General features: G+C 39.8%; 1 protein-coding gene across 1 annotated transcript; it reads right to left on the reverse strand.

Annotated features, from left to right (window-relative positions):
* Positions 1-1,320: 1,320 nt before the first annotated feature.
* On the reverse strand, positions 1,321-8,853 carry nr2f1a (nuclear receptor subfamily 2, group F, member 1a). The gene is made up of 3 exons (XM_017451787.3): positions 7,529-8,853; positions 5,605-6,132; positions 1,321-2,635 (listed from the first exon to the last, which is right to left on the reverse strand). The coding sequence occupies exons 1-3, from the start codon at positions 7,959-7,961 to the stop codon at positions 2,361-2,363; spliced, it is 1,236 nt and encodes a 411-aa protein (XP_017307276.1). The 5' UTR covers positions 7,962-8,853; the 3' UTR covers positions 1,321-2,360.
* Positions 8,854-27,298: the final 18,445 nt, after the last annotated feature.

A 27,298-nucleotide genomic window follows, 5' to 3' on the forward strand; every position in this document is an offset into this window, starting at 1 on the left:
TTGCCCACATCTTTGCCAAGGTTCGAAAAGAGAAATAAAACCCCAAACTTTGCGCCCTTTTTCACTTGAACTCTGCACCACAAATAGTCTATGAGGAGCTTTAAGCCAATCGGTGAGATGCATGAAAAACCGCAGTGGTCAACGGTGGTTGGCAGGTTCTCACGGAAAACAGTCTGGATTCATAATTAGTGCGTGAACAAAAACACACTTTATTCTTTTTTCTTAGGGAAACCCATCATTCAGTAGAATGCAGCTGAGAACCAAACATAAGACCACAAAAGTTCATCTCCTAAAGCCACACCAGACAAATCCATTAATACTTTTCAGGCCTGCAGGAGAAAAAAAAAAAACCACGCATCATTTAAAGCCAAAAACTTGATAACTGGAGTGCAGATGTGTGCGAATGTGCGAGGGACCGTCGTGAAAAACAAGCAGGTTTCTCTCCTATAGTCTTGCTCAGTGATATGAGTCTGAACACGAATTTCTCACCGTCTTTGTACAATACATCACATTTAGTGTTCCTATCGACCGGTTTACACGCAGCAGTGTACATTTCCCAGATTGATCACGCATAACTGAAACATCCGTAGCCCTACAACAAAATAACATTAGTATGTGGTTTTGGGGGAGATTTTTCTCTTTCTCATCTGCCGTGACAGGCAGGCCTGGTCTCTTTATTTCTATGGAAGGCTTTTATTTCTCTCTCTCTCTCTCTCTCTCTCTCTCTCTCTCTCTCTCTCGATTTTAAGCAATCCTTCAATCCAGTCTGGGAAAAATATTAAACATTAATGTGCTGAAGCAGGCATAGATCTTTGAACCAGTCGGCAACGACGTCACACAACTCGTATTCTGCACACACACACACACACACACACACACACACACACACACACACACACACACACACACACACACACACACAGACAGTGGTGTCTCAAGCTAATGTAAAGCTGAAAAACCAAGCAAAAATCTGCACAGAATAGAAAATGGACCCCATGTATAATTGTGCGGCTGCATTTGTAACAAGTCTCATTCATCTAATAAAAATGGACAAAACCCTCGTTACAAAGTTGCAGCTGGGGCAATTATTCCAAAGTATTACAAAAAAATGCTTCATGTCTTGTGGTGTAATTAGGCACATATGTGTGTATCGTGTTCTTTAGTAAAGGGAAAGTCTAATATGGAGAATTTTGTAATGTAATAATAATAATAATAATAATAATAATTATTATTATAATGAAGCAACACACCGGAAACCCGCCATCAACGTGACATCTAAATAACATGAACCACATGAAATCTGCTCGGAGAGAGCCATGGTTGCCTATTTCTTTTTTTTTAATAGTATAGTCACCATCACACAACTTCATCAAGCGACCCTTCTGCACAAACATATCATGGATTGAGCAAAATGGAAGCAACAACCAATAAAAAAAGAAACAACGAAAATATCAAGACAAAACAAACAAAATGTATTTTTGAAAATGATATATTAAAAGTGCTTTTAATTTTCCATGTCTTTCCTCTTTGACTGATGATTGACTCAACACACGCACTCACACACACGACCAAGGCGTCCTCTCCTTCAATTGTCCATGAGGTCAGGTTTGCCGCAGTTGCATGTCCATAGAGCATCAATTGGGGGCGGGGGGCAGGGTGAGGTGGGGTGGGGGGGGGAGTTCAACCATCAGTGATATTGTCATAGCGATTAGACTGTTTCTTATTTGTCTAAAATTTTCTTTATTTTTTTTTATGTTTTAAATTGTCACTTCAATTTTAATTCTTGGAGAACATAGCTTCAACAACATATATCGCACTCAGTATAAGAAGCAAAATGTTATATCAAAATCATTAGTAGAGAATCACAGAAAAATACTGGTTTAGAACCAGAAAAAATACAAAACAGAGATACACAGACACAGGACATTTCTTATAATTGCTTGGGAACGTTACTTTCCCGCTAGGTTTTGATTCATTTTTACTGCGCATATGATGTTCTTCAATTTATCTGTACGTATTTTGTTTTTGATTTTTCTTCTTTTCTTACAAAAAAAAAGGAAAATAAAGACTAGTATTTTACAAAAATGGAGAGTGTTCTTGACGATGACGATGGATTTACATAGGAGTTAAGTCCAGGGCTTTTATCTTTGTACATTACGTAGTATTCCATTTCGGTCCAACACAAAAAAAAGAAAGTCTTCCAATGTGATCAGAAACGAGGTCCTCTAATATATATATAGATATAGATATAGTCTTCTTGAAAGGAGGGTTGTAGAGTTTTGGTCCTTTAGTCTCTCGCTTTTTTTGTTTTTTTTTTTGTTGTTTTTTTTTGTTTTTATTGTTTCGCACGCTCGCTGGGATCATTGAATGGACATGTAGGGCCAGTTGAAGCTGCTCCCGGATAGCAACATATCCCTGATGAGGGTTTCAATTGGAGTTTTACCTACCAAGCGAACGAAGAACAGCTGCTCGATGACGGATGAAGATACGGTACGCAGTGAGGGAAGTCGCAGGAGCAGCTTGCCGAAGCGACTCGGCTGGTTCGGGTACTGGCTCCTCACATACTCCTCCAGAGCGCACTGAGACTTCTCCTGCAGACTCTCAATGTGGGCCGCATCCGACAGGCCGCAAGCGTCTGAGCGCACGAAACAACATAAAAATAAGAAAAGAAGAGAGAAGAGAGATTGGGTTATTATTTAGCATCGGCGCTGTTATTGACAAAAGAAACCCCAACCCAACAACGCAAGCCCCATCATGCATCATGAGTGTGTGTGTCATGTAAATAAACAACACGGCTGCGCAATTCCCCAAGAGTTGCCTGAACACTACAGAAGATCCCACACTCTTAAATCAAACCAAACAAAGCCTTGTGTATCTTTATCAATGTGTCAGTGTTAAAGCTGGATTTTACGGCCTAATGGAGAACATGGAAGCAGGCGGCCATGTTTTGTATAAAATTATGGAAATATCTTAGCCACATATTTTTGAAAGACACGGGCATTGGTAATAACTGAAATTACGAGCTAATTACTTTCCAGATGCTGTAGAGTCATTTATTTCCTATTTGCTTGTGCTCTGCTGTGGATGGGGGAGCAGGCAAAGGCGAACTCGCTGAAGACAAATTTATTACAATGGTTTTAGTCGACTAGACAGTCACATTCATGTAAAAACTGTTAAAACTCATAACACGAAAACAAATATATTTCTTGTCCAGAAACATCCATATCCGGTAGCTGTATCTGCCTTAGTCATTTAGCCTTGTGCTTTCATTATATATATAAAATATAAATAAACACTACATGACCTGCTAAATTCAGTTAAGCAGCGACCGACATAATGTACACAATCCAACAAGCCCAATTTGTACGTAGAATGACAATATGGCGGCTGAACAAAAGAGATTTTGCATGCTTTTGATTAGTAAATGTAGCTAAGTATTGTACTGTACAGACATGGCATGCCACCTACAGCATTACTGAGATTGATCCTAATTACACTGGACTTCGGTTCAGTACTATGACCTTTTACACTTTTGAACTGGGAAGTTCAGGCTAAAATCTCTGATTAATGAAACCTCAGGCTCAGGCAGCCTGAACAAATATCATGACTGCGGGTCTACAGTGTGCAATTAATCGAAAGACTTAAGTGTAAGTAAGAGCGCATTTGTTTATAATTTATGGTTTGAACTCAGGAAGACTCCACACACACCCAGACCCTACTGCAGAACACATGACACTTTCTCCCCTGGAGAAAATACTACAATTCGGAATGAACACTTAATAGATGTGCATTTCATTATCTTTCTTAGTCTAAATTGTGGATTATAACAGACCAGGGGGACATTAGGTTACCTTTCACAAACCGACTTGAAGTATTAACTCGTGTTGTTTTCTTAGGTTCGAGTTTAAGCTAAGATAAATAGAGATACACTCCATCTCGACCCAGTTTATCCTTTTTTATACTGTGCACATTTGTTGCACGATCCAGGCACAAAGTCTTGGACCACATAAAGAGCAATACTGTGCCAGAATGGTAACTAATGGTAACTAAGATTCAGGCTGACGTCATTACTAGGGAGACTAAAGTTGAGCACAGATTTAACAGTATACCTTCTATATAGGCCTATATAAATCATGGTTGAAAACCCAACGCTAAACAAACAAACAAACAAACAAACAAATCAATTAAAGAAAAAAAAAAGAAAAAAAAAGAAAAAAGGAAGCACCAGTAACACTGCCTGCTATTGGAAATTATGTTAGGCTACACAATGCCCTAAGAGCCGGGGCCTATCAAAACTGAAAAACTTAACGTCATTCGTAATATATATACATATATTACACACATATATATTACACATATATATATATGTGTGTATATATATATATATATATATATATATATATATATATATATATATATATATATATATATATATATATATATATATATATATAAACGCGATGACACGAGAAATAATACTGGTGCCCAATGAGAGGAACATTTTTACTGTATGTCAATGACACTAAGCGACAGTTTGGCTAAATGCACAGAATGAAATATTTCCTCTGTGTGCCCGCTCTGGCCGGCAGTCAAAACATGTTTTGCTAAAGGAAAAACAAACGACTCGAGCTTCTTACTTGGTGTTTATCGTTACATTTTATGCAATAATAAATACACCATTTAACGTTCAATGCTCGATTCTGTGACCCAAATCAAAATCTACAATTATAAAGCACGCATAATACATCAAGACAACAGTTAATTATTTCATTAATTATTAGCAGCCTATTTTGTTTCCTTTTTTTTTTTGTTTAAAAAAAAAAAAAAACATTACCATTTAAAAATGATTGCCTCAGTTAGGCTACATTTTAAAAATTATATTAGGCAAAATATTTTATTTTAATTTTAGAGGTAATTTTATAACCATAAAAGGAATGTAGGTCGATTGTTTTGCATAAAACTAACCACAGTTTGCGTCTAGTGATGGTGAATTTTGAAACTGGCACTGTTTTTGTTCATGCAGGCTATGATTTTTACGCCTTTTTCCATTTAAAAAAATAAATAAATATGGACGTGTCTTAATGTGAATTTCTGAACAGTGAGAACGCAAACAATTCGCCTACATCGTCCTGAATAAGCAATCGATATACAGAAAAATTACAAGCTGCTTCAAAAAGCGTCCAAATGTATTAATGCGTGTGCTTTTATGCAAAGTCACGAATGAAAATAAACATTTGTAAATTACTATATCACGAATAGCCCAGATTATTGTTTTTAGAATTATGCTTTACGATCGCATGGGTGCCGTTATATATTATGTACCTAATCCTAATCCGCCTGCAAAATCCTTTCCCTTTACTATAGCCTGCTATTTAAAATTATTACAATTAGAAAGACTTAGAATTATTTTCCAGTGCAGGCTGTACCGCGTGCGTGCGCGCGCTCACTCTGATTTATCTACTAAATACAAACTGCTCTCAAAACCTCAAGCCAGCACGAGCGCCTTCATGCACACCTACATGTCCTCGTAGGCCTTGTTTTGTCCAGCACAACCCCTCTCTACCCCTCGCTCTGCCCTTCGAGTATGCAGGCCTCATCACTCACCTGACGTGAAGAGCACGATGGCTTTGATGCAGCTATACTCGGCCGAGTCGACGTGCAGGGCCTTGAGCTTCTCGACCTGCTCCTGGAAGATGCGAATGTGATCCATGAAGGCCACGACGCGGTCGGCGGACATGGGCGACGCGTGCAGGCCGGCGGCGGCGAGCAACGGCGCCACGTGTAGCGGCATGGAGCACTGCGCCGCGTTTAGCACGAACAACTCGCTCCATGTGAGTCTGAGAAGTGACACCTGGTCGGTGATCTGCAGGTCGGGAAAGAAAGGGATGTTCCTCGCCCATTCCACGGCACTGAAGAGGAGGCGAGCCGCCAACTCGCAGATGTTCTCGATCCCCATGATATTATTGGGCTGCATGCACTGGCTGCCGTACCGGGACGTGGGGTAAGGCTCGGCACGCAGCAGTAGCGAGATGTATCCGGAGAGGTAACAGTGGCCGTTCAGAGGGTCCCCGTTGGTGAGCGCGTACTGGCCTGGGTTCGGCTGGGTTGGAGGCATCCTTCCTCGCTGAACCGCTGACGAAAAGAGAGAGAGAGAGAGGAAATGTGCATCCAGAACTGAGAAACATCATTTGTGTGGAATCTTGTTTATTAAAATAAATATATATAATAACAAAAATAGTGGCCTACCTCTGAATCATCTGTATTTACAACTGGCATATGGTAAGTGTTCTGGAGTGTATTTACTGCAGCATTAGTTTATTTAAAAAATACTAAGTTTTTTATTTATACTTATAATCTGCGGGTTGGAGTCCTCATAGACTCAAATATAGCTTCAGCTACGATTGTAAATATTAATGTTGATTTTTCATTTAGGTCCCTGCATAAAGCCATACATGAACTCCCACACACACAAGCATACACACACACACACACACACACACACACACACACACACACACACACACACACACACACACACACACACACACACGAACGCAAAACACGGCGACCAACTGATATTTAATGCGATATTTATATGACTGATTGTTAGCCTTGATGATTTACACATAGCTTTTTAAAAGCACTGCTCATGCCTTATTCCGCACTAATATAAGCCTGCTCTGCAGCCCTGCTATAGCCTCGACATCTCTATACACTATTAAAAATAAATATAAGCAAAAGAAATATACATTGTGGAATTATAACAATACATTTGATGTGTTAGATAAACTGTCCGAATTAGCTTAGCTAATAGACCGAGGACAAATAACCTATTATGTTCCCCAGTTGAAAGAAATTCAGATTAAATTCGCCTAATCTACCATTAGCGAGAAAGTAGACTAAATCGGACAAAAATAGTACAGTTAGTTGTACAGTACAAAGACGTTCAGCACAAGTTGATCCCGCTTTGTTCATATGCTTGAGACTGGGACAGGCCTCTAAACACACACACACACACACACACACACACACACTACAACTTCCTTCAGTAATAATACAAACCCGCGTTCTCTATGCACATGAGTTAGGCCTCTATAAAATCGTGTATATATACAATTACTACACCATGCTCACTTCTACTATAACACACACACACACACACACACACACACACACACACACACACACACACACACACGAAGACTTAAGGAATAGCACTTACATCTCGTGTAATTGACTGACTTGAAATGGAGGCATCTAGCCTATGGGCTAAGCTGCGTGATATTACACTGAGTAAACAAAATGCTTTCTGTTTGTAGCATGCCTATTCTGGTGTTCATGCGTGATGGATGTGTGTCTTGGTTCTTCTGACACTCTTTAGCAGACAATAAAAATATATATCTAAAAAATTCCGCTTTCTTGTGTTCTGCGTGCAATCTGTTCTCTAGCTAACACGCTTCTATAAGACTGTCTGATGAATGGAATATTAGTGTAGTAGTGTGCTGCATTAAGAAATATATATATTCACCTTCCCGCCGCATGCCCACTTTTAAGCACTTCTTGAGCCGACAGTATTGGCACTGATTGCGATGGTGCTGGTCAATAGGACAGTTCCTGTTGGCACGGCACGTATACGTTAAGTTCCTCCGGACACTCCGCTTGAAGAAACTTTTGCATCCCTCGCAGGTGAACTGGCCATAGTGCTTGCCGCTCGATTTGTCTCCGCAAACCACGCACTCGATGTGCTGCTGGCTCTGGCCTGAGTTCTGGCTGCTCTTGTCTCCGGCCGTGCCTGGGGTGGACGGCGCTCCCGGCTGGCTGGGTGTCTGCGGGGTGTGCGGTGCCGCTGACGCCGCCTGCTGCTGCTCCCTCGCCGGCTGCGCTGCGGGGTTCGGGCCGCTCGCCGCTCCTCCGGCCACGTCTTCCTGCGGATCGCGCCAGACGCTAACTACCATTGCCATATCTCGGGCCCGAAAAGTGCTTTCAAGCGAACCGGTCGCTCGGACGTCGGAGCTTGCAAAGGGGAGAATCGCGGACGGAAACGGCAGCGCGGAAGTCAAGCCGGAGCGGTCAATCTCATAGGAAGAAAAAGAACAAGAAGAAGACGAAGAAGACGAAGAAGAAAAAACAGCAAAAAACCTAAAACAATCGATGCATTCAAAACAGCATGCGAAGAGTCGCAGAACAAGGCACCCGATTAGGATATGCAGTTGTCGGGAGGCCAGTTCCAAGGTAGCTCGCAGTCAGCCATTCGGGAGCCCCGGTCGCGTAGAGAAAGCGAAGCCAGACGTAACGGAAATCAGTTTTTTTTTTCTTAAAATATCTTAATAAATATTCTTCACATTGACGGCGAAATAAAAAATGTAAAAAACTCGCTGGTGGCTCCGAGATCCAAAGTGCGATGCGAAATAAATTCCCTTCTTTTTTCCCTTCTCCGCTCCTTTCTCCGTCTTCGTGGTTGGAGAGAAGGAAACACTGAAGAGCGAAATTCTCTATCTATGTTCATGAATAAAGCTCATCTGGTCCAGCAGAAAAACAACGTCGCCCGAGAGCCTATTGCAGTTTCACCTCTCCAGTCGGAACGGAGCGAGGATAAAGAGAGAGAGAGAGAGAAAAAAAACAACTAATAGAATATGCAAGAAGCAGGAGACCCCAGCAAAAATGAATGCGTTTTAACGGGAGGACCAGTGGAGCAGCGTTTCCGAAACGGAGATCTGCGCGAATGTCTGTATATAGTGAACTTTGACACTACTATTGAAACTGACACGTTTCTATGGAGATCGCTGCGCCTTATATGGTGCTCGTGTCAAGGAGCCAAGAGAGGGGCTGCTGGCAACTGATAATCAAAGGCGACTGACTGGTCAGAACCCTGCATGGAGGGGGGAGAGAGAAAATGGGAGGCTAAGGTTAGCCAAGCCTCCTTCACTCCATTGGTTAGAGTCCTCGCTCCTTGCTACCTACGACTGGGTGGGTGTGGGGGGGGGGAGGGAGGGAGGGGGGGGGGGGGGGCACAGTGAGTGAGTGAGAGAGAGAGAGAGAGAGCGAGAGAGGGGGGTGGGAGGGACGGGGGGAGTCTGACAAGCGCGATTTCCATTGCGCTCGCCCCTGCGCCGCTATTTACTTTGAAACCCGATTAGAACGGACCGTCTATTGTCGCTAAAGAGGAAGAAACCCCGGTTAGACCGGGTGAAAAGCTAAGGGCGAGCAGAACGCATGTGAAATAAATAGTGGCGCGGGGGTGAAAGGGGCTCGAGTCGAACCCCTGAAAGTTTTGGGACGCTTTGTTCAAAGCTGTAGTCTTAATTAGGCTACGAACATTGGCTGATCCCCGATATGTCAACGGTTATACATGCAGCAAACATTTCACCGCCTTTAATGATTCCATCACCAAGTAATCCAAATCACACCGATCAACAAAATGATCAGCAATAAAATGCACACATTCGTCGCGTGCAGTTCTCAATGAACGGCGCAAAAGACGAAGTAAAAGTACCGGGATGCGCGCGAGCTGCTGCCAGTTTGGCCACTGTAATAGCGGCGTCTATATAATGGGATGCGATATCATGACGGAGAGAGGGAATAAAAGGTCGATAGCTTAGACACAGAGGGCGAAGCCTAATGTTTTGACTCTTAAAAGGTGATTCTGAATGTTATTGTTTACCGGTGTTGTTTTTATTGATCCAATAAGGGCGGAAGTTCCTGCTGTAATGGCAAAGCAAACCGGCTTTTTTTGTGCATGAATACTGAAGCTCGCGCTTCACTACAGGCTTTACAGGCTTATAATGTCTGGATCGGGCTGCCATCTAGCGTACAGTAGCTAGACAATTACAGGGAAATAGGAGTGAATAATTTATTGTTAGCGGGTATTTTACAAAATATTGCTTAGGACTTTTTTTTTTCTTTTTCTTTTTTTTTGCATTTAATGAGGTTTGCTTTATTGATGTATTTTTGTTAATGAAAAAAAAGAAGCATTTTGACTGTATTTCCGGCAATTTAGTTAAACCTTAATGCTTTTGGTAAAATAAGATATTCAGATCATTTGGCGTAAGTTCGATTATTAGTTCGGAAGCATTGTTTTTATTCAATTAATTGTTTATTTTTTTAGGCTTTATGATTTATATTGTGTAAACACCGATATTTAGACGATTGTAAATATAATACCTCACGTAAACACGTATACGGACAGAATTCCAGCGAAGCATTATTTCGGAAGTTAGACATTAATGAGGCTCAAAACATCGCTGTTTTTGGTGAAAGAGTGTTTGCGCATCGTCTCTTCTGTTCCGCAAACGCACCGCGCTGCCCTCTGTCCTCGGCACACAAAAAAAGGTGAAACGAAGGGGATTAAATCAGACAAAGGGCAAACTTCTGTAAGTGTATCATCAAGATTTTACTCCACAGACTGGGAAGAGAGCGAGGGAGAGGCGAGAGAGAGGGAGAGGGGCAGCGAATGGGAACGCAAGGCGAAGGCAGGGAAACAGCGAGAGAGAGAGAGGGAGAAGAGAAGAAGGAGAAGTGGACACCGCTGCAAACACACGCCGCTACACTGCAACACCGTTCCCTGGAATTCTGCTCGTTTCGCACAGGTAAGTAAATTCAATCCTTGATCCATCACATCACTAACACCTGAGTCGCATAATCGCTTCATCGCCGTCTCGCTATTAAGACTATGAACATGTACTGAGAGTCTGAACCTGACGCCTCATGTGCAGGTGAAAGCTGCGACCTCAGAGTTATTCCGTGCGCATCTATTGATCCGTGGCTTTCCCCCCCAGTTCTCCTAACTTTATTTACTCATATTAATCCGTTTATAGCGAGCTTGATTAAACGTCTGAGCACTTTTTTTTATTTATTTTGAAACTCTCACCTGTGCCCGTTGGAGCACATAATGAGCAGATCAATAGCGCTGTGTTTGTAATGTCAACGGATTAAAAGCACAATTAAACGATCGAGTTTTCCAGCTGAAAGTAAAGTTAAGCAAACTGCAAGTTCGCAACGATTTGGCTTGTTAATTCACTTCTGAGTTGCGTTTAAAGCACTTTCACATATAGGTCTTTTTAAACTCGTATCTTCTGGTAAAAAAGAAAAGAAAAGAAAAGAAAAAAAAGCAGATTGGTGGGAAATAATTTCAGGTATTTTCAATATTGACATTGCTTTGTTGACAGATTAAGATGCTTATATGCATGTGTAAATAAATGAATAAATAAATAAATAAATACCCGATTTGAGCCTGTGTAAGTGGCTGAAAATGAAGCACCGGCAGAATATAGGCTAATGTTAATAATAGGAGACGTTCAGTGCGTTTAAATGCTGTAACAGGAACTAATTCTGTATCAGGATATTGTATGTTAAAGGTTTAATTATGTTTGATTATAAATAAAATAGTTTTATTACTACTGTTAATTGCAGTGAACTTGTTCAAAATATTGCACCAGGTAGGTGACTTTGCGCGTGCGACGTTTTGTCTGTATATGTATTAAAATGCTGCATAAAAATATAATTCTGAGTCTAAAAACTTATACCAGTTATATTCAAATAAACCCACCCTCATACACTTACTGGCTTAATATTAAACAAGACTGTTCTTTATTTTCTCTGAAGAATACACAAATACACATTTCTTCAACATGTCATCTATATTCATTACCTCTTCTGTTAAGGTAATAAAATGCCACATTTGATCGTGACCTCCTACTAAGTGAGCACGAAAGTAAATATACCCTGCTTAGTGAGTTAAAGCTGTTTAAGGGCACAGCAGACACGTCATGGACTTTGGATGCCATCCTGAAGTAAAAAAAAAAAAAGTTCTCAAAAGTAATAAATGAACTGCATCTATTTTGAGTTCTAAGAAACCTCTCAATATCATTTTTCTTTCATGCCAACAATATTCCCAAAACAAATAAACAAGAAAAAAACTAGAACGCACATTGTCATATTTTGCATTGTCATATATTGTTTTTATTCATTTACACCACAGTCCCAGAGAAGAAGATATAGGTGTTATTAAACATACCCATGACATGCACCATGTATTTCTAAAAATATACACAAATAAAAAGATAGGCTATGATATTGATATTTATAGGCAGATCAATTAAAATGGCTGTTTAATACTTATTTGTCAAAATATAGAACTGGCACACAATTCTGACTTTAATAACTTGTAATGAGTGAAATGAGATGCTATATGTAAGAAACACACTTTCCTGATTAAATCACCAAATATTGTTTAAAATATCTCGCTTATAATAAACAACAGCCTAAAGATTCGTCCATTCTGCTGTAAATAAATTTACGATGCTTGCGCCAATTATTCGGATGCTTCTCTTCGCTGCTTTTTCCCTGAGCAGCCGTTGGAGGGGTTTTTGTCGCTTTGAGTAGTTTGGAGCTGAAAAGGGAAGAGGAGGGGGCTTTTGTCCGATTTGATCCCCTAACTATTTGAGGAGCTCAGATTGGTGTGAAAGGGACGAAAAGGTCACTCGAAATCGCCTTTTATCCGCTGCCGTTTTCTCTATGGATCAGCAACTTTCAATGGACATCATCTAATCGCTCTTAATGGAACGCATAGTCGTGAGAGAGATGGACAAAATATCTTAGACTATCTCATAGCCTACTACACCACACTTAAGAGTGCAGCGGGCTGTTTTAGGCTATAGCAAAATACACTCGTGGTGTATTGTTGTTGTTGTTGTTGTTGTTGTTATTATTATTATTATTATTATTATTATTATTATTATTATTATTATTATCATTTATTTATTTATTATTTTATATTATTATTATTTTAAATATATTTGTTAATAGTAAGAAACAAATGGTAGCCCTCAATCATTGCAAGTTGAACGGTCAATTAGTTCAGCCCTAAGCAAGAAGAATCAATTTGTGAAATTATTCAGTGATAACATCTTTATGGTAAATGCAGGGCCTGTGCTCAGAATAATGCAAGTGCGAGTAAGGGCTCATTATTAATACAAGCCATTTACAATAAATAAATAAATAATAAATTATATATAAATACCGTACTTTTTTTTACATCATGAAAAAATATAGAAAATAAACAGATAAACAAAAAACTAACCCGGGCAAAATTATTATTACAATTTTTTTTTTTTTGCAGATCCTTACTCTAAGACAAGACTTTTATATAATGTAGTAGGCTGTGTATAGCTGTATAGCTACTGTGTTGCAATCTGTATACAGCGGCCATACATAGCTATATATTGCTTTCATACTAGAATAGTGGCGTCCATTGTTTCTGTACTAACTTCTTGTTGTACTAACTAGCTTAATGCTATTCTTAAAACCCAGACCTATTTGTACTAGCATGAGAAGGACATATCTTTTTTTTCTTCTGAGACTGCGAATCACTTCTTCTAATCACTCTGGAGAAGGGCGTATGCTAAATGCTATAAGTGTAAACTTGATAAATATCTTCAGACGTCCAAAACGCAAGCTGGAAGTGAAAGATGATTTATTTATTCATGTATTTATGAAAGTATCTTGTGGCAGGATCGCCTGGTGAGATCGCCTGTCAGTTTTGTGCTGGAAGTAATGGCTTTATTGCGCACAAACCGTCATCTATTTAGAGCACATGTGCTAATTGCGTTGGACGCACTCAGAGACCGAGATCATAGAAAATCGCTCAGAGTTAAAAACAAGTCTGGACCCACAACAAATTAGGCTATGTTACACCTCTGAGGTTCACTTAAAAAAAAAAAGGAAACAAAACCAAGGACACGTGTGCACCAGACTGCGCAATGTGAACATGGAACTTGTTTGGGTTTGGAGATAAAACTTTGAGACATGGACAGGACGCGTGAAGTTCGCCAAGGGATAGCAAAGAGCGAATGCTTTGATTGGACTTTAAATAGGTTTATCAATTAAATTTGACACACACACACACACACACACACACACACACACACACACACACACACACACACACACACACATATAAAATAGCATGCTCATTTAAAGGAAACGGCATTCATTATTTCTATAATAAGCGACAATAATGTACACATCTCGTTGTATTGGATAAAGCGATGAATTTAACAAAAAATAGGCTATTAGTCTAAAACCTATCCATGCTTTGGCATTTCATGGAATGTACCAAGCAAATAAATTCAGGAAATTACAGAGCATAGGTAAAAGTGTTGGAAGTCACTGAGCAGCGCCTGATCTGGACGGTGCATATATTATACTGTATTGATCACTTTAAAAAGCTGTAAGAGAGGATTTAGCTGGAGACACGCACTCTCTCTGGTGACACAGAGCACCTCTCCGTAATGGTGGACTTAAACCAACACTCAGCAGGCACTTATTTGGAATTTGGTCTGCCTGAGCCAGCCTTCATTTCTAAAACAAGAGAGAGAGAGAAAGAGAGAGAGAAAGAGAGAGAGAGAGAGAGAGAGAGATGAGCAGTTTTAAGACTGAAAGCAATGTACTATTAGTGAGGAAGAAAAAGGTGTTCTGTCCCACTGCTTACATAGAGCAGTTTACTTATAACACACACACACACACACACACACACACACACACACACACACACACACACACACACACACACAGAGAGACAGAGCAATAAAGCAAGTCCAATTTATAGGCCAGTGTGACAGAAAATATTCTTTGCCATCTTTTGTACATGGCAAACATATATAACATACACCCTCTACAATTGAGAATGTTCTAATTACTAATATTAGTATTACTAGAGTAAGCACAATATTTAAAAAAAAATGAATGAATAGTTTTAAGTATTTTAACACTTACCTGGAGATGGAGCAGTGTTGGGGATTTTGGGCTAACACTGTATGTGTGTCTGTGGTAGTGCACTGAGACGCTGGCAAATGCACGAGGGTAGAACATGTTTTGTTCCTCTGTTCTTAAACCCGGTGTAGCAGAGAAGAACTAGGAAAATGATTTGCTGTGTCCTTATATGATGCATGGTGGAATCAGGTGCCCTCAGTTATATAATGTGGCTACCGTACCTGTGAAGGACCTGGAAAACGAGGGCTTGTATTATAACCCGACATCAATAACAGCATGAAAATAATCTAAAGTAGCTGGTTTATGGAAATTGTACTTTATTTATTTATTTTTAAATCTAAAAGCAATACTTAACATATGATGCATGTTATAAATGAATTTTGTATTGTAAATGTGTGCATGCTTCATTCCATATATTTATATATATATATAACATGCTTGATTTGATTAAATATTATTGCTTTAAAACAAAATTAATGTGTGTGATTGCGTGTGTGTGTGTGTGTCGATGTGTGTGTATGTGTGATGAATAGCACACATAACTATTTATGCGTGTTAATAAGTTGTTCTGATTTCCTGACAGGTTTGGCTAACAGTGAAACTTGAGCAGCTGCAGGTATGTCTATACACACATGCCCACACACAGCGCAATAATATCATAATAATATCAGCAACATAATACCACTGTTTATGCGGTATAGGAGATTTTTTTTGCCCCTGGGGCGGCTCATCCATATTTCTCATCCATTTCTACAATGCGAGCACTAATTTTCACCTGGTGACTTATATAGAAGAGCGTAATCGAATTACATAAAAATATCGTCTGCTGTATAACATTTCTGTCTGTATATGTTGTTTATTCGAATTGTATTAGAGTTTATATATAACACCATAATGTTACTGCAGGGATGAAAAAAAAAAAACAAACAACCATGCCTAGTCTTGTCAAGTAGGACTGTCTTGATGCTTTTGCATTGGTCTTACCCAGTGAATGTCTACAGATTGAGAGGGGCAGTTGAGAATGTCAGTTTTCCATCTTTGTCCGTCTTGTCAGTATTTGAGTGAAATCGTCCCTCGTCATTACTGCGATGCTGAAATGTCATCTTTTGACAAAGCGACTGACTAAGTGTGGGCTTTTGGACACACTTTCTGTCATTCTTCGCATCTGGCAGGCAGATGATGGAATTTGTTCATGAAAGCATGTGTGTCCACCCATACGTTCTTTTCCCTGCCTCTCATTTCAGCATGTTCTTCAGCACGGATATGGAAAGCTGTGGTCACATGTCACATAATGACAGCTCTGTTAGTTGCTGTCTGTTTGTTACGAAAATGCACTGACCTCATCAACATAATCAGCGGCTATGATTGTATTGTTTATAATGATAACATGAACTGAAGAATGCTTGCTAAGACATCCAATAAATCTGTTTGAATGGGAATGATTGTAATTATTATTTTTTTTGTGAGTCACTGCTTCGTAAAAAGCTCTACTTGTGCTTGCTAAATTGTCTGTTTTATCTGTCTGCCATCTCTGACATTCTTCCAGCAGTATATATGCTTAGGTCATAAAATTGGGGCTCAGAGTGGATTGAAAATGTTCATGTTAAAATGGCAGACGGCAACAGAGTTCACATATGTTCAAAGGTAAAATATAGGACCTTGAAGAGTCCTGTCCTCCGAGGGAACCATTAAACTGAAACTCTTTTGGATCGGCTTGAAACTCTTTTCTTATCCGAACTAAAACCTTTTGGAAGCTGAGAAGCCTTGGCTATACAGAAGAACCATATTAAGAATCAGTACAGGAACACTAACTGAAAAACAAACACAGGAAGTGCTATGCCTACATCTCTGTTTATGCTCTGTCCTTCTCTCACACTGTACAATGTGTGTGTCCTCTTTCACCTCTCTCTATCAGCTCTATCAGATCTGAGCAGGAAAGAATGCAGCAGTTCCAAACACACACATTCCTCTAGGCTAGCTTTATAATATTCCCGTCCGAAACATGCATTACAGCCTTAATTTCATGTGAAATAATAATAAAAAAGCACAAAATGTATTCACAGCTGTGTTCTTCCTGGACTTCCTGCATAACAACTGCATTGTTTTGGGAAATGTACTGTATATTAAGTGTCTTGAATACCTGTGTAGAGATATATAAACTACATAAACAACTATAATGTAAATACTGAGCATGTATATACTGTTCCAACTGGAATGCAGTAGTACATTTGTATAAATGTATATCTAGAAAGAACACAAGTGCATGTTGGCACAAGTGTATGCTGACATCAGGTCTCTCTCGTGTGTAACAGGGGAAGATAAATTCATTTGTGCTGGATTGCCAATGAGATTTTCTTTCTGATTGTGACAGTATGTACATAACTGACCAGTAAATGTTTTTTCTGTATAGTTTCCAAGTAAGTAAACACACTTTATTATAATTTATTATAACAAGTTATTATAATTTGTTTTTATAAAACACAAAGGCTAAATAAAAAAGTCAACAAACATAACGGAGATGGAAATAAGAAAGAGATAGCAAAACAGTAAAAGCCCAAATTAAAAAAAAAAAAAGGGTAAAGAAAGTAAGTAAGAATAAAGATAAATTAATTCAGCCACATCTTTTATTATCCTAATCATGACTGCACAGTATGTGGCTGCTAAATATCTCCTCATATTACAAAATGATAATTGGCTTACTTAATGTTCACTATTATCATTTGATGCTAATGTCATGTCTGACAGAGCACAGAGAACGAATATGATACCACTCGGTCCCTCGTTGTGTCCTGGACTTTTCCTTCTAGGTATTTGTGACTCAGCCGTGCCAGCATGAACAAAAGCTATGCTTCTTCATCTATTAGAGCATGGTTAAAGGTAAGTGGCACCCCCTATTAGGATGACAAGGAAATTAATGGTACAGTCTGTCCCCTGGTTGTGCATTACTTATTTATAAGTTAACAACCTTTCCTTGCTTTGGGCATGTCTGTTACAATTTTTGAGAGCGCAGGTGAACGCCTCATACACCTGAGATACGACTGGCACGAAAGCAAATATACAGTGTATTTACTGTTAATCTCTTAAAAAAAAAAAAAAAAAAAAAATGTTACTGTGACTGAGCCTTTAGTGTATTTGTACAGAACACTACTGAAGGAAACATCATGTATTCGAATGAAATAAACTGACCACTAGCATGTACATCTTGTCGTTTCCTTTTTTTTCTCTCCCTTTGTCTGATATCACATGGTTTATCGAGGGCATTATTGTGTACAGCTCTCAAAGGACCAAGATGCTTCCCTTTGCGGATCACGTGGCAGGATCATGTGTGTAGTTATGAATTTCTTATTGGCTGGCAACAATGTGGCATGTATTACTGGATTTTTTATGGCATGGGGTGGGGTGTCTATGGGCATAACCTTTGTATAGGAGCATAGCTAAGCTTTTAACCATTCGTGCTGATGAGGGGACCGCAGCCCTAATTTTGTGGGTGATGACACCTGCCCTTTTCAGCAGGCTGCAGGAGAAGCCATGGGAATGCTCGCATGCAACAGAGGGTCTGAGCATTGGAACAATGTGCGTGAATGTGCTGCCACATGAACAATGCAACACCACATGGTGAGGTGATGGTGGGTGGAAAAGAGATCGCTGTTTTCAATGCCCACCCCCACTGTGATTCCCCTCTCTCTTTCTCTCTCCCCTCCTGTAGTCCCCTCCTCTTTGGTGGACCTTCCTATAAATCTTTTCTGTCATACCTGTTTTTTGTACAGTGTGAATAAGTAAACAGCAAATCCCAATGTCCTGCCTTTATGAGGACACAGCCCAGTAGACACAAGACTTACTGGATACAGGATTATGTCCTGTATCATGCAGTAGCTGTATTTATAATCTGTCTTTCATCCCTCTGTGTTCACACACAGGACTATGGGGTTGCAGCTGTGTGGCAGCTGCCTTTACTGTGTGTCTAGCCTTGTGTGGATCTTGCCTTGTAAGTCTGTGTGTGTGTGTGTGTGTGTGTGTGTGTGTGTGTGTGTTGTGCCAGAGTGTGTTGTGCGAGCCCTGTCCCTCGGGGCTTTCTCCCTGAGCCCAGACTCTCTGATTCGGTGTGTAAAAGCGCCTCTGAATGATGGATTACAGTGTCACCGCAGCCTGCGAAGGATTAATTTGTTTCATTGATTTCTCTTTAGGCAGAAAGCCAGCGTTTGCCGCTTCCCACCTCCTTCCCAGAGACTCCCAGTCGTAATAGACGGTAATGGCCTAAGACAAATCAACCCGTTTCTTGTAAAAATAGCAGCAAATAACCCCTGACTTCATGTCACGAGCAGAAGTGGAGAGGCGCTCGATTCTGAAGGCCTCACAACGGGCATGAACCTCATGAGGAGGCTTGGGCTATGTTTGAACAAAGCCATAAGTCTGGAATACTTACAATTTTCAACTCGGGATAGATTGGTAACGATCGTCTGTCTGACTTCTCAGGTTAATCCTGGTTTTCCTTCTTATGATGACTCAGGCAAGCAGCTACTCTGTCTTTAACCGTAGTTTAAACATTTATTAAACTACATTCACTGTAACTACTGATATTAGCTATTTCAATCTCTGTAAACATATTAGAGAAATAAAAGGATCATATGGCAAGAATCCCTCTGAATGGAGGTCTAAGTATGAGTGGACTGCCTGGAAGGATGTGGTTGCTGTGTGGCAGACCTGGGCAGAGGTTCAGAGGGTTTGTAGTGCTCTAGCCAGGGCTCCCCATGTGCTCCCTCGGGGACCTGGAAACACACACACACACACACATACACACACACACACACACACACACACACACATGACGGTTGACTCCAAGTAACATTACAAATCTTACATTATTTCTTGTAATCTTTCACATTTGAAAATAATGACAGGAAAGTAAATTCTAAATAATACATGGAAACAACATCAACAAAAGTTGAACTAAACTGATCCGTTATGTAAAGATTAGTGCAATCACAACCCACCTTTATCATTATATTACTGTTATATTACTGAGTTCTTATAGTTATTGCAGTTATTAATAGTTATATTGTAGTTATTATCCGATGTAACTGGTCTTTTGAATTGAATAGATTTAATCTACACACTTAAACCTATAAATAATTACGATTTAGGCTTACTATATTCTGACGGTGGAAAGTTCAGGAATAAAAAGCTGTATAGCTCCAAGAAAAACAGAATATTGTTGTAAACGTTAAAATAATGAGGCTAATATTTGAATTGTTGGATTGCGTTCATGGGATATATTTTACAGTTAAAGGGGTCCTTGATCTTACACTATATTTGCAATACATTTTCGAGAAAAAAAAATATTTAGCACACATTTAGCATGCTAATTATTGTAGATATTTACAAAACGTATTGTAAATTACATGCCAAACTTTGTAAACACTGCATTTGTTCAAAGAAAAAAAACCCTCCAGGACAAATATATGAAAACAAAGCCCAAGTCAATTCTTCCTTCAATCCAGCGATCTCTATTTCCCTCTGATGGACCTTCTGCTCTGATGCTGTTTGAGGATTAGGTAATCTCAAACATGATATTGCTAGCCGCTGGCTTCTCTCTCACCAGGCTGCTGCTGTCAAGTGCCGTGTTCCACTCAGGGAAAACAATGGTTCTCAGGGGTTCTTACATCCTTAAGTGGCTCCAGAAAAGGTTAGTCGTCAGGTAATTGTCCAGCTCTGGTCGGCTTATCTTAATCACAGTGCTTGAGCTGCAGCCCAAGTCTCTGTTATGAAAAAGCTAGTATTGTTAAGGGGAGGGGCAGCCAGGCAAGGGGTTTACTTTTTCCTTTCCTCCTTCTCTTCCTAGCCTCGAATGCTGAAATAGTTTGACTGCAATTCACATTCAAGGAATAGGTGAATAGCTGCAATGTTGGAAACTAGAAAAGCAATTCTAAATGTGAAAATGTTACACGAAATAGAATGGGATCCAAGAAAAACAAGCAAGGTGAGGGGGAAAAAATCATTTTGTCATGTTTTGTTATGTACATTGTTGGTGCGCTGAGAAAAACTGTTTCATGAGAGCGGCTGAAGGCTTTGATGTATCAGCTGCTTTGTCACTGCTAAAGAGAGATGAGATGCATACACCATCCATAAAATGATGTTCACTTCTTACACAATAATTTTTTTGTGGATGACAATGTTTCAAATAAACAGAGACAACTTGCTAAAGGCTATGAATTTTCTGCATTATTATTCACATACACGGTATTCATATTTAGTTTGCTGGAATATACAGTATTTTACAAACACTATATATGGAGAATAGTTATATAGGGACAATCTGTACACTGTAAATTGGTTTCATTTTTTTTTTTTAAATAAGAAATATTAAGAGTTAGAGTGATGCACTTGGATTTCTTACTATATATATCTCAACTGCCCCTAGCGCTAAACTCAATTGTTTGTAGCTTGTCAGAGAAGCTTGATTTGTTTAAATTCATAGAAATTTGCATTTATTAGATTCTTTTGCAAATTAGATATAAAAAAAAAACCTTGCCTCATGCTTATGTACACACAAACATCAATCTTTATGTTCATTCAAATGCAACCTTGACATAACCAGCTGATCTGCTGTTTGGTAGTGGTTGATAGCAGCCACTTTGTACTGCCGAATGTCAAAGGTTGGGAGGGAGCTATAAAAAATTGCCAGGCTCTATCAATAACCCTGATGTTCAGACTCGTACTGTATAGAGCTGCAGGTCAAATTGATTGTCTCAGTGGATGCATTTGCTATAAGAGCTGACCAAGGGGCCAAAAGGTTACTGGACATGCTCTTTTTCCCATCCAACCCATCCCCTCATATGTTCATTTGATGGCAGCCATGGCAATTATTAAAGTATACTTTAGTCAGGTCTAATGGACCTGGGGCAAAGAGCAAAGCCTTTGAAATGGGGCCAAAGTCAAAGGTTAGCACGACTATATGACTGACTAGGGAGTGAAATGAAATGCAAGGAGAACTAGTCAGAGAAAACTTCCCAGAGTTGAAGATGTGCACACGGATTCTTTACAACCTCGCAACTGCTTATCTGCACCATCTGGAATATTTCACGTAACCCAATGCCACAATGACTATACGATAATGATGATCAAGACATTCATGTGCATATACAGTAGAGACTTTGTTGTTCAAATTTCCCTTGTGTTTTAATAGCTATTAAATATGAATGGTCAAGGTCAGGAGGGTCACTCAGCGTTTAATGTGGGCGCCACTGCCACAAGTAAAGGTTAAAGTGGAACTACATGGTGCCAGAGAGAGGATGACAAGATGAGTCTTATTTATGCAGCCTAGCAGGAGTGATTTATGAGGGGAGATAAAAGGAGTGATGGGTGGAAAACGCTCTCTTTTTCAAATGCCATCAGCTTCTGTAAATTCACTGCTTACTTATTCCATATCCATCACCCTGTCACAGGGAATCTCCACTCTATTCCTTTTGATTCAATTACTAAGGAACAGCAGACTGGTAACGTTTTAATATGTTAATGTTTTCTGTATGTGAGAACTTTGCTCGTGGCACCTTTTTGAGACTGCTGATTTTGAAACAAAATACAGAAAGCTTTGGCTTTAAACATGTGAGTAGACATATGTTATTACAAAATATAAAAATTTAATTACGTGTTAAATAAAGCTACACTGCTTTAGCGTACAGAATATATGCTCAAAGCACTGTGGCATGCCCCCTTTATTCCATTTATCAAAGGGAAAGGAATGAAGAGTTTTCCTTGGCATTAAAGTCAGAAGTGACTCTACTGACTCTGAAAGGACTGTTCATCACATACACGTGGCCACACACACACACCAAGATTATGCTATTGCATACTTACTGGGTGTAAAACAATTTAAGAATTATTACTCGGAGTAAAATCAATGCTTAGGGGGTAAAAGCAGAGGAAATTCTTACACGCCTGCCAAAAATGGCCTTGGTGTTCTAGTCAGAACTGGGACGCGTTGTCACTGAACAGTAAGGCCAAGAACATTTGTGAGCATTCGGCCCTTAAATCTGAAAACCATTCTGCAATCCTTCTGTAATAGCACCCTGGTGGCTAAGACCCTGTCTAAGAAAAAAAAAAAAAGAAGAACAATCTTCTTTTGAACTGTTGGCCAAGAAGGAAACATGGTCTAGTGCAGCACATTATAACCTGAGTCAAAAGAGCTATTTTCCTTCCTTTAAATAGTAATAAATTTATTTTTTTCTTTTTATTCTGTTGTTATTTTTGTCTAGCAAAGATCAAAGACCAGAGATACAGAAAACTGTACACACAACGACATATTACCCAGCCTTGTAAAAAAGACTTTTAGTGACAAAAATAACAGTCAACAAATTTTATTTCAATACATCTTCATTCACTCCCTCTCTCATTCACTATCTATTCGTAGTGGCATGCCCCCCTGTCATATTAATCTCTATTCATATTTACCATGGGACATTTGAACCACATCATCCTCCATTGGGGGAATGTGTATTCATCTAACACTGACACCACAAATCATCATCAAGCATGACAGAAACAGCATCAGCATGGCCCTTTATCATATGAACTAGTCAAGAGGGAACCACCTAACAGGCCCCTATACAAGTACTATCAAAGTTGCAGCTCAGTGAAATACATGTATTTTTTATTTGTCTTCAATAGAATATATCAGTGAATTTGATGTTTTGTCTAGACTGTCTTAAACATAAAGATTGATGTATTTTATCTGTGAGGGAGAGAGATTTTATCTCCTGTTTGAATGCTTCCTTCTATACCCAGACAATCACTCATGGCTGGTTTGAGACAGAGATTTAAACGGACTGCAGGTTTGCATCAGATCCACAAAGCTCTACAGTAAAATATGAGTTCATCAATAGGTGTGTAATCAATAGTGCAAGCCATAATTATTATAGCGTCTTGTATCAATAAAGCTGTCATGCTTGGTCCTTTGGCCAGGAGCAAGGTGAAAACAAAGCTGAAACTGAATAAAGACAAAAAAAATAAAATAAATAAAAATCAATATGTTTGCACTATTTTCAAAAGGTCATTACTTTAGTCTTGTACTGTTTGTGTCAGGTAGTTGAATTGATATACAAATAGATAAACATTGCGATAGATTTACTATAAAGTAGACATTGCACTTCAAAGCACTGTAATGTGGACAACGTTGAAATGAAATCACTTCAGAAGGAGACTAAATGAACTATGATAAACTCAAGAGGACATGGAATAAACTTACACGTAGCCTACCTTCTATACATTTAATACAGTCCACACCCACACACATTTATATCAGGGCTTATGTTTCATAGCTCAGACTCCTTTGGGACAAGGCGGCCCCTGCCAATAACACTTAAGATCTCAGTGCGGGGAAAGTAAGAGCTTTTATTACCACTCATCATTCATGTAATATCTGGCAGCATTTGTGATTACAGATCAAGTGATTGACTAACTAGATGCTCGGCGGCTGAATTACGACCAAGCTCTACCGTCTACTCAGCCATAGAACATCCACATTAACAATAATTCTTTTTTCCCCTCTTTTGCCTCTAAATCATAAAAGCTGTAGATGTGGGAAGAGTTTACTCATGCTGAGATATATATATATATATATATATATATATATATATATATATATATATATATATATATATATATATATATATATAATATATGAATTTTGCATATATAAGAAAGAAGAAAAGGGATAAAGATCAATGTTCATGATGATCATTTATTAGTACAAGTGAGAAGAAGTAAGCCAGAAAGGGAAAAAGAGAAGGAAACTGACTTAATGAAGTTACTTATATAGTTTGATTGACCCTCAGCATCTGGGATCAATCACTAGAGAGTGCAGAGAGAGAGCTTCTTGAGGCTGGAGTCTATGGCTGACAACACTGCCAATAAAGTCAGCAGAAATTATACATTGAGGTATCACTGGAAAATCTCCAGGACAAGGCACTAATATTTTTTATACTAAATAAAAATATACAAGTGTTGCTGTTTGAACACTATCGCCATCATTACGTCAACAAGCATCCCATAATCATGTCACCCTCAACAGTGTCCTGAAAATACTCAGTGACATTACTCAGCAAAGATATGACATGCAGGATATTATATCAATACAGGGAGCCAAATTTGGGAGCCAAGCAAATGTCTGATGCACAAGCAGCAACTGGTCACCATATTTTAAGTTAGAAACACAGATTATGAGCAGCTAAGGCCTTTCTTATCCAGAGAAAAGAAATACTTCATACAACAGCCACCCTGTAGGCAGAAAAATTCCCACACTGCATTGATTCCTATTCCCAGTTTCTCACAGAGCCATGTGCATTAAAATATACACATGGGGTGATTGAGGAAGGGAGTCATCCAAAAGAGCAACATCTTAGCATGAAATGATTTACTAGGGATCCAAAGCTGTTCCAAAGCATGACTCAGGGTGATAGGCACATAGAATGGTGCACATTTACTATCGCCAAAAGGCCTCCAAAGAAATGAAAATAATCTAAAAATGAGTCCAGGCAACTAGTTTTATGACCATGAAGTGCCTGCTAATTACCCTGCATTGTCCAGAGGTGTAACCCATTTTAAATTAAAGGTGGGTGCTCTTGGCCAAAAACCTTGCTGAGTGCAGGTGACATGGACATGTTTCTTTTGGCAGATCCAGCTGGTTTGAGGCAAGATGGAGAACACATCCATTCCATTCAATGGTGATCAGAGATTCATTTAAGACTAGAGATCCAAAGGTGCAAAGGTGTCCTGGGACATTGGAGTAGTGTGTGATGTTGTACTACCGAGTTGAAAATGGGGGTGCCCTTCCTCATCACTAGCTTCCCAAACAACCCTGTTCTTTGGGGTCCCCCTTGTCTTGCCCTACACAACCCATCCATCTCCTGGGAGAAGGGTGAGCTGACAGTATGGGGACCCTACTGTTATGAGACCTGTATCACTTTGTCATACCATGCTGTGTCCTGACACAGAGAGGACAGTTCAAGGGGGACTAAAACCATGGAGACTAAAACCATGTATTAACAGTGCAATCACTGCCAAGTACAAGCCAACAGCAAATCTGTGGGCCCCAGTTCAACTCAAGTTTGGACCTATGTATTGTGTAAAACCTCATTAGAATCTGAGATGTTCCACACTTTCTCTTGCAGAGATTTGGTTTGCCCATTTCTACTTTTTTCCCCCCTAGGGATTCAGCTCAGTGGCAGCACCATTCACTGAAAGGGAAACCTAAGATAATGAAACAAAGTAAATATGCTAAAGAAGCCTATATACTTTACCTGGGACTCTATCTTGAGACACTCAGAACTTTCACCACTGTTTGTCACAGGAGCGGACCACTTAAAGAATATCATCAAGGCAATCCTCTCCCTATGCAACAGGAATCCTCAGCACAGCTAAACTAAGATGTGGGAAAGAGAGGTCTTAGCCATCAACTCTGCCCACAAGGAATGGAGACATTGGCTTGAGTGGGCTCACCACAACATTTTTCATTCCCCTATACCATTAGAACCTTGAATATGTCAAATTTGCCCCTGATCATTGAGAAATCATAAATGACACTTCCCCAGCTCAAGTCAATGAACACCCATTCCTAGAATGTCTTGCTGAAAAATTTCCCAGCATCCATGTGAGACAAATAATTCAGTGCATCAATCTCAGCCTCTCATGACTGACATTATGGGTATTTAGTCCAGGGTGCAGTGGGTAACATTACTGCGGCTCTCCTCCAGTGTCCCTGGTTTGAGCCTGAGATTGGGATACTGTCTGAAATATCAAATGTTCTCCCAGAGTTTGCATGGGTTTCCTCCAGGTTCTCTGGTTTCCTCCTACCTCCAAAAACATACTGTTAGGTGGATTGGTTGCACTAAATTCCCCCTAGGTGTTAATAAGTGTGTGAATGTGTGTGGTTGGTGCTCGGCAATGATCTGGGTCCCCGCTCAAGGTGTATTCCCACCTCATGCCCAGATAGGCTCCAGATCAACTGCAAGTCTGAAAAGGATAAGGCAGTAACTGAAGATGAATAAATGCTTCATTGTATTGCAATTGACAGCAAAAGGGAAAATGCAATCTCCTTTTCCAGTCTGCATTTTCAATCCCCTTATTTTTTTCAGGCATAAGGGAATGTCCTCAAAGCAGGTGGTCTAGACACAACTGATTAAGGGCACTCTAGTTTAGCTCATCTAGGTCCTGCTTGATTCCAAGTGGCAGAGCCATCAGTTGCTCCCCCTCACCTCTTCACCTGTCCATTTTATGCCCATGTCTGTCTCCAACTGGATGCTGTCTGCATACAGGAAGCAGCTTGTCTGTTTGGATCTTCGGGCTGCAGCCCACGCAGACTGCTGAAGGCCTACTTGCTTCTTTCTTCCCTTGAGAATTTGTGTAACGTGATTGATGAGAAGCCATTTCCGTGCTCTCCTTTGCAGTGCCCGGCTCCCCTCCACTGCATGTGAAGAGCTCTCTCGAAGGAGAATGCTTTTCTTCATGCCATCAAATGGAGCGTCCCAGCCAGGAA

The sequence above is a fragment of the Ictalurus punctatus genome, chromosome 22 (assembly GCF_001660625.3).
Source record: "Ictalurus punctatus breed USDA103 chromosome 22, Coco_2.0, whole genome shotgun sequence".
NCBI classification, from domain to species: domain Eukaryota; kingdom Metazoa; phylum Chordata; class Actinopteri; order Siluriformes; family Ictaluridae; genus Ictalurus; species Ictalurus punctatus.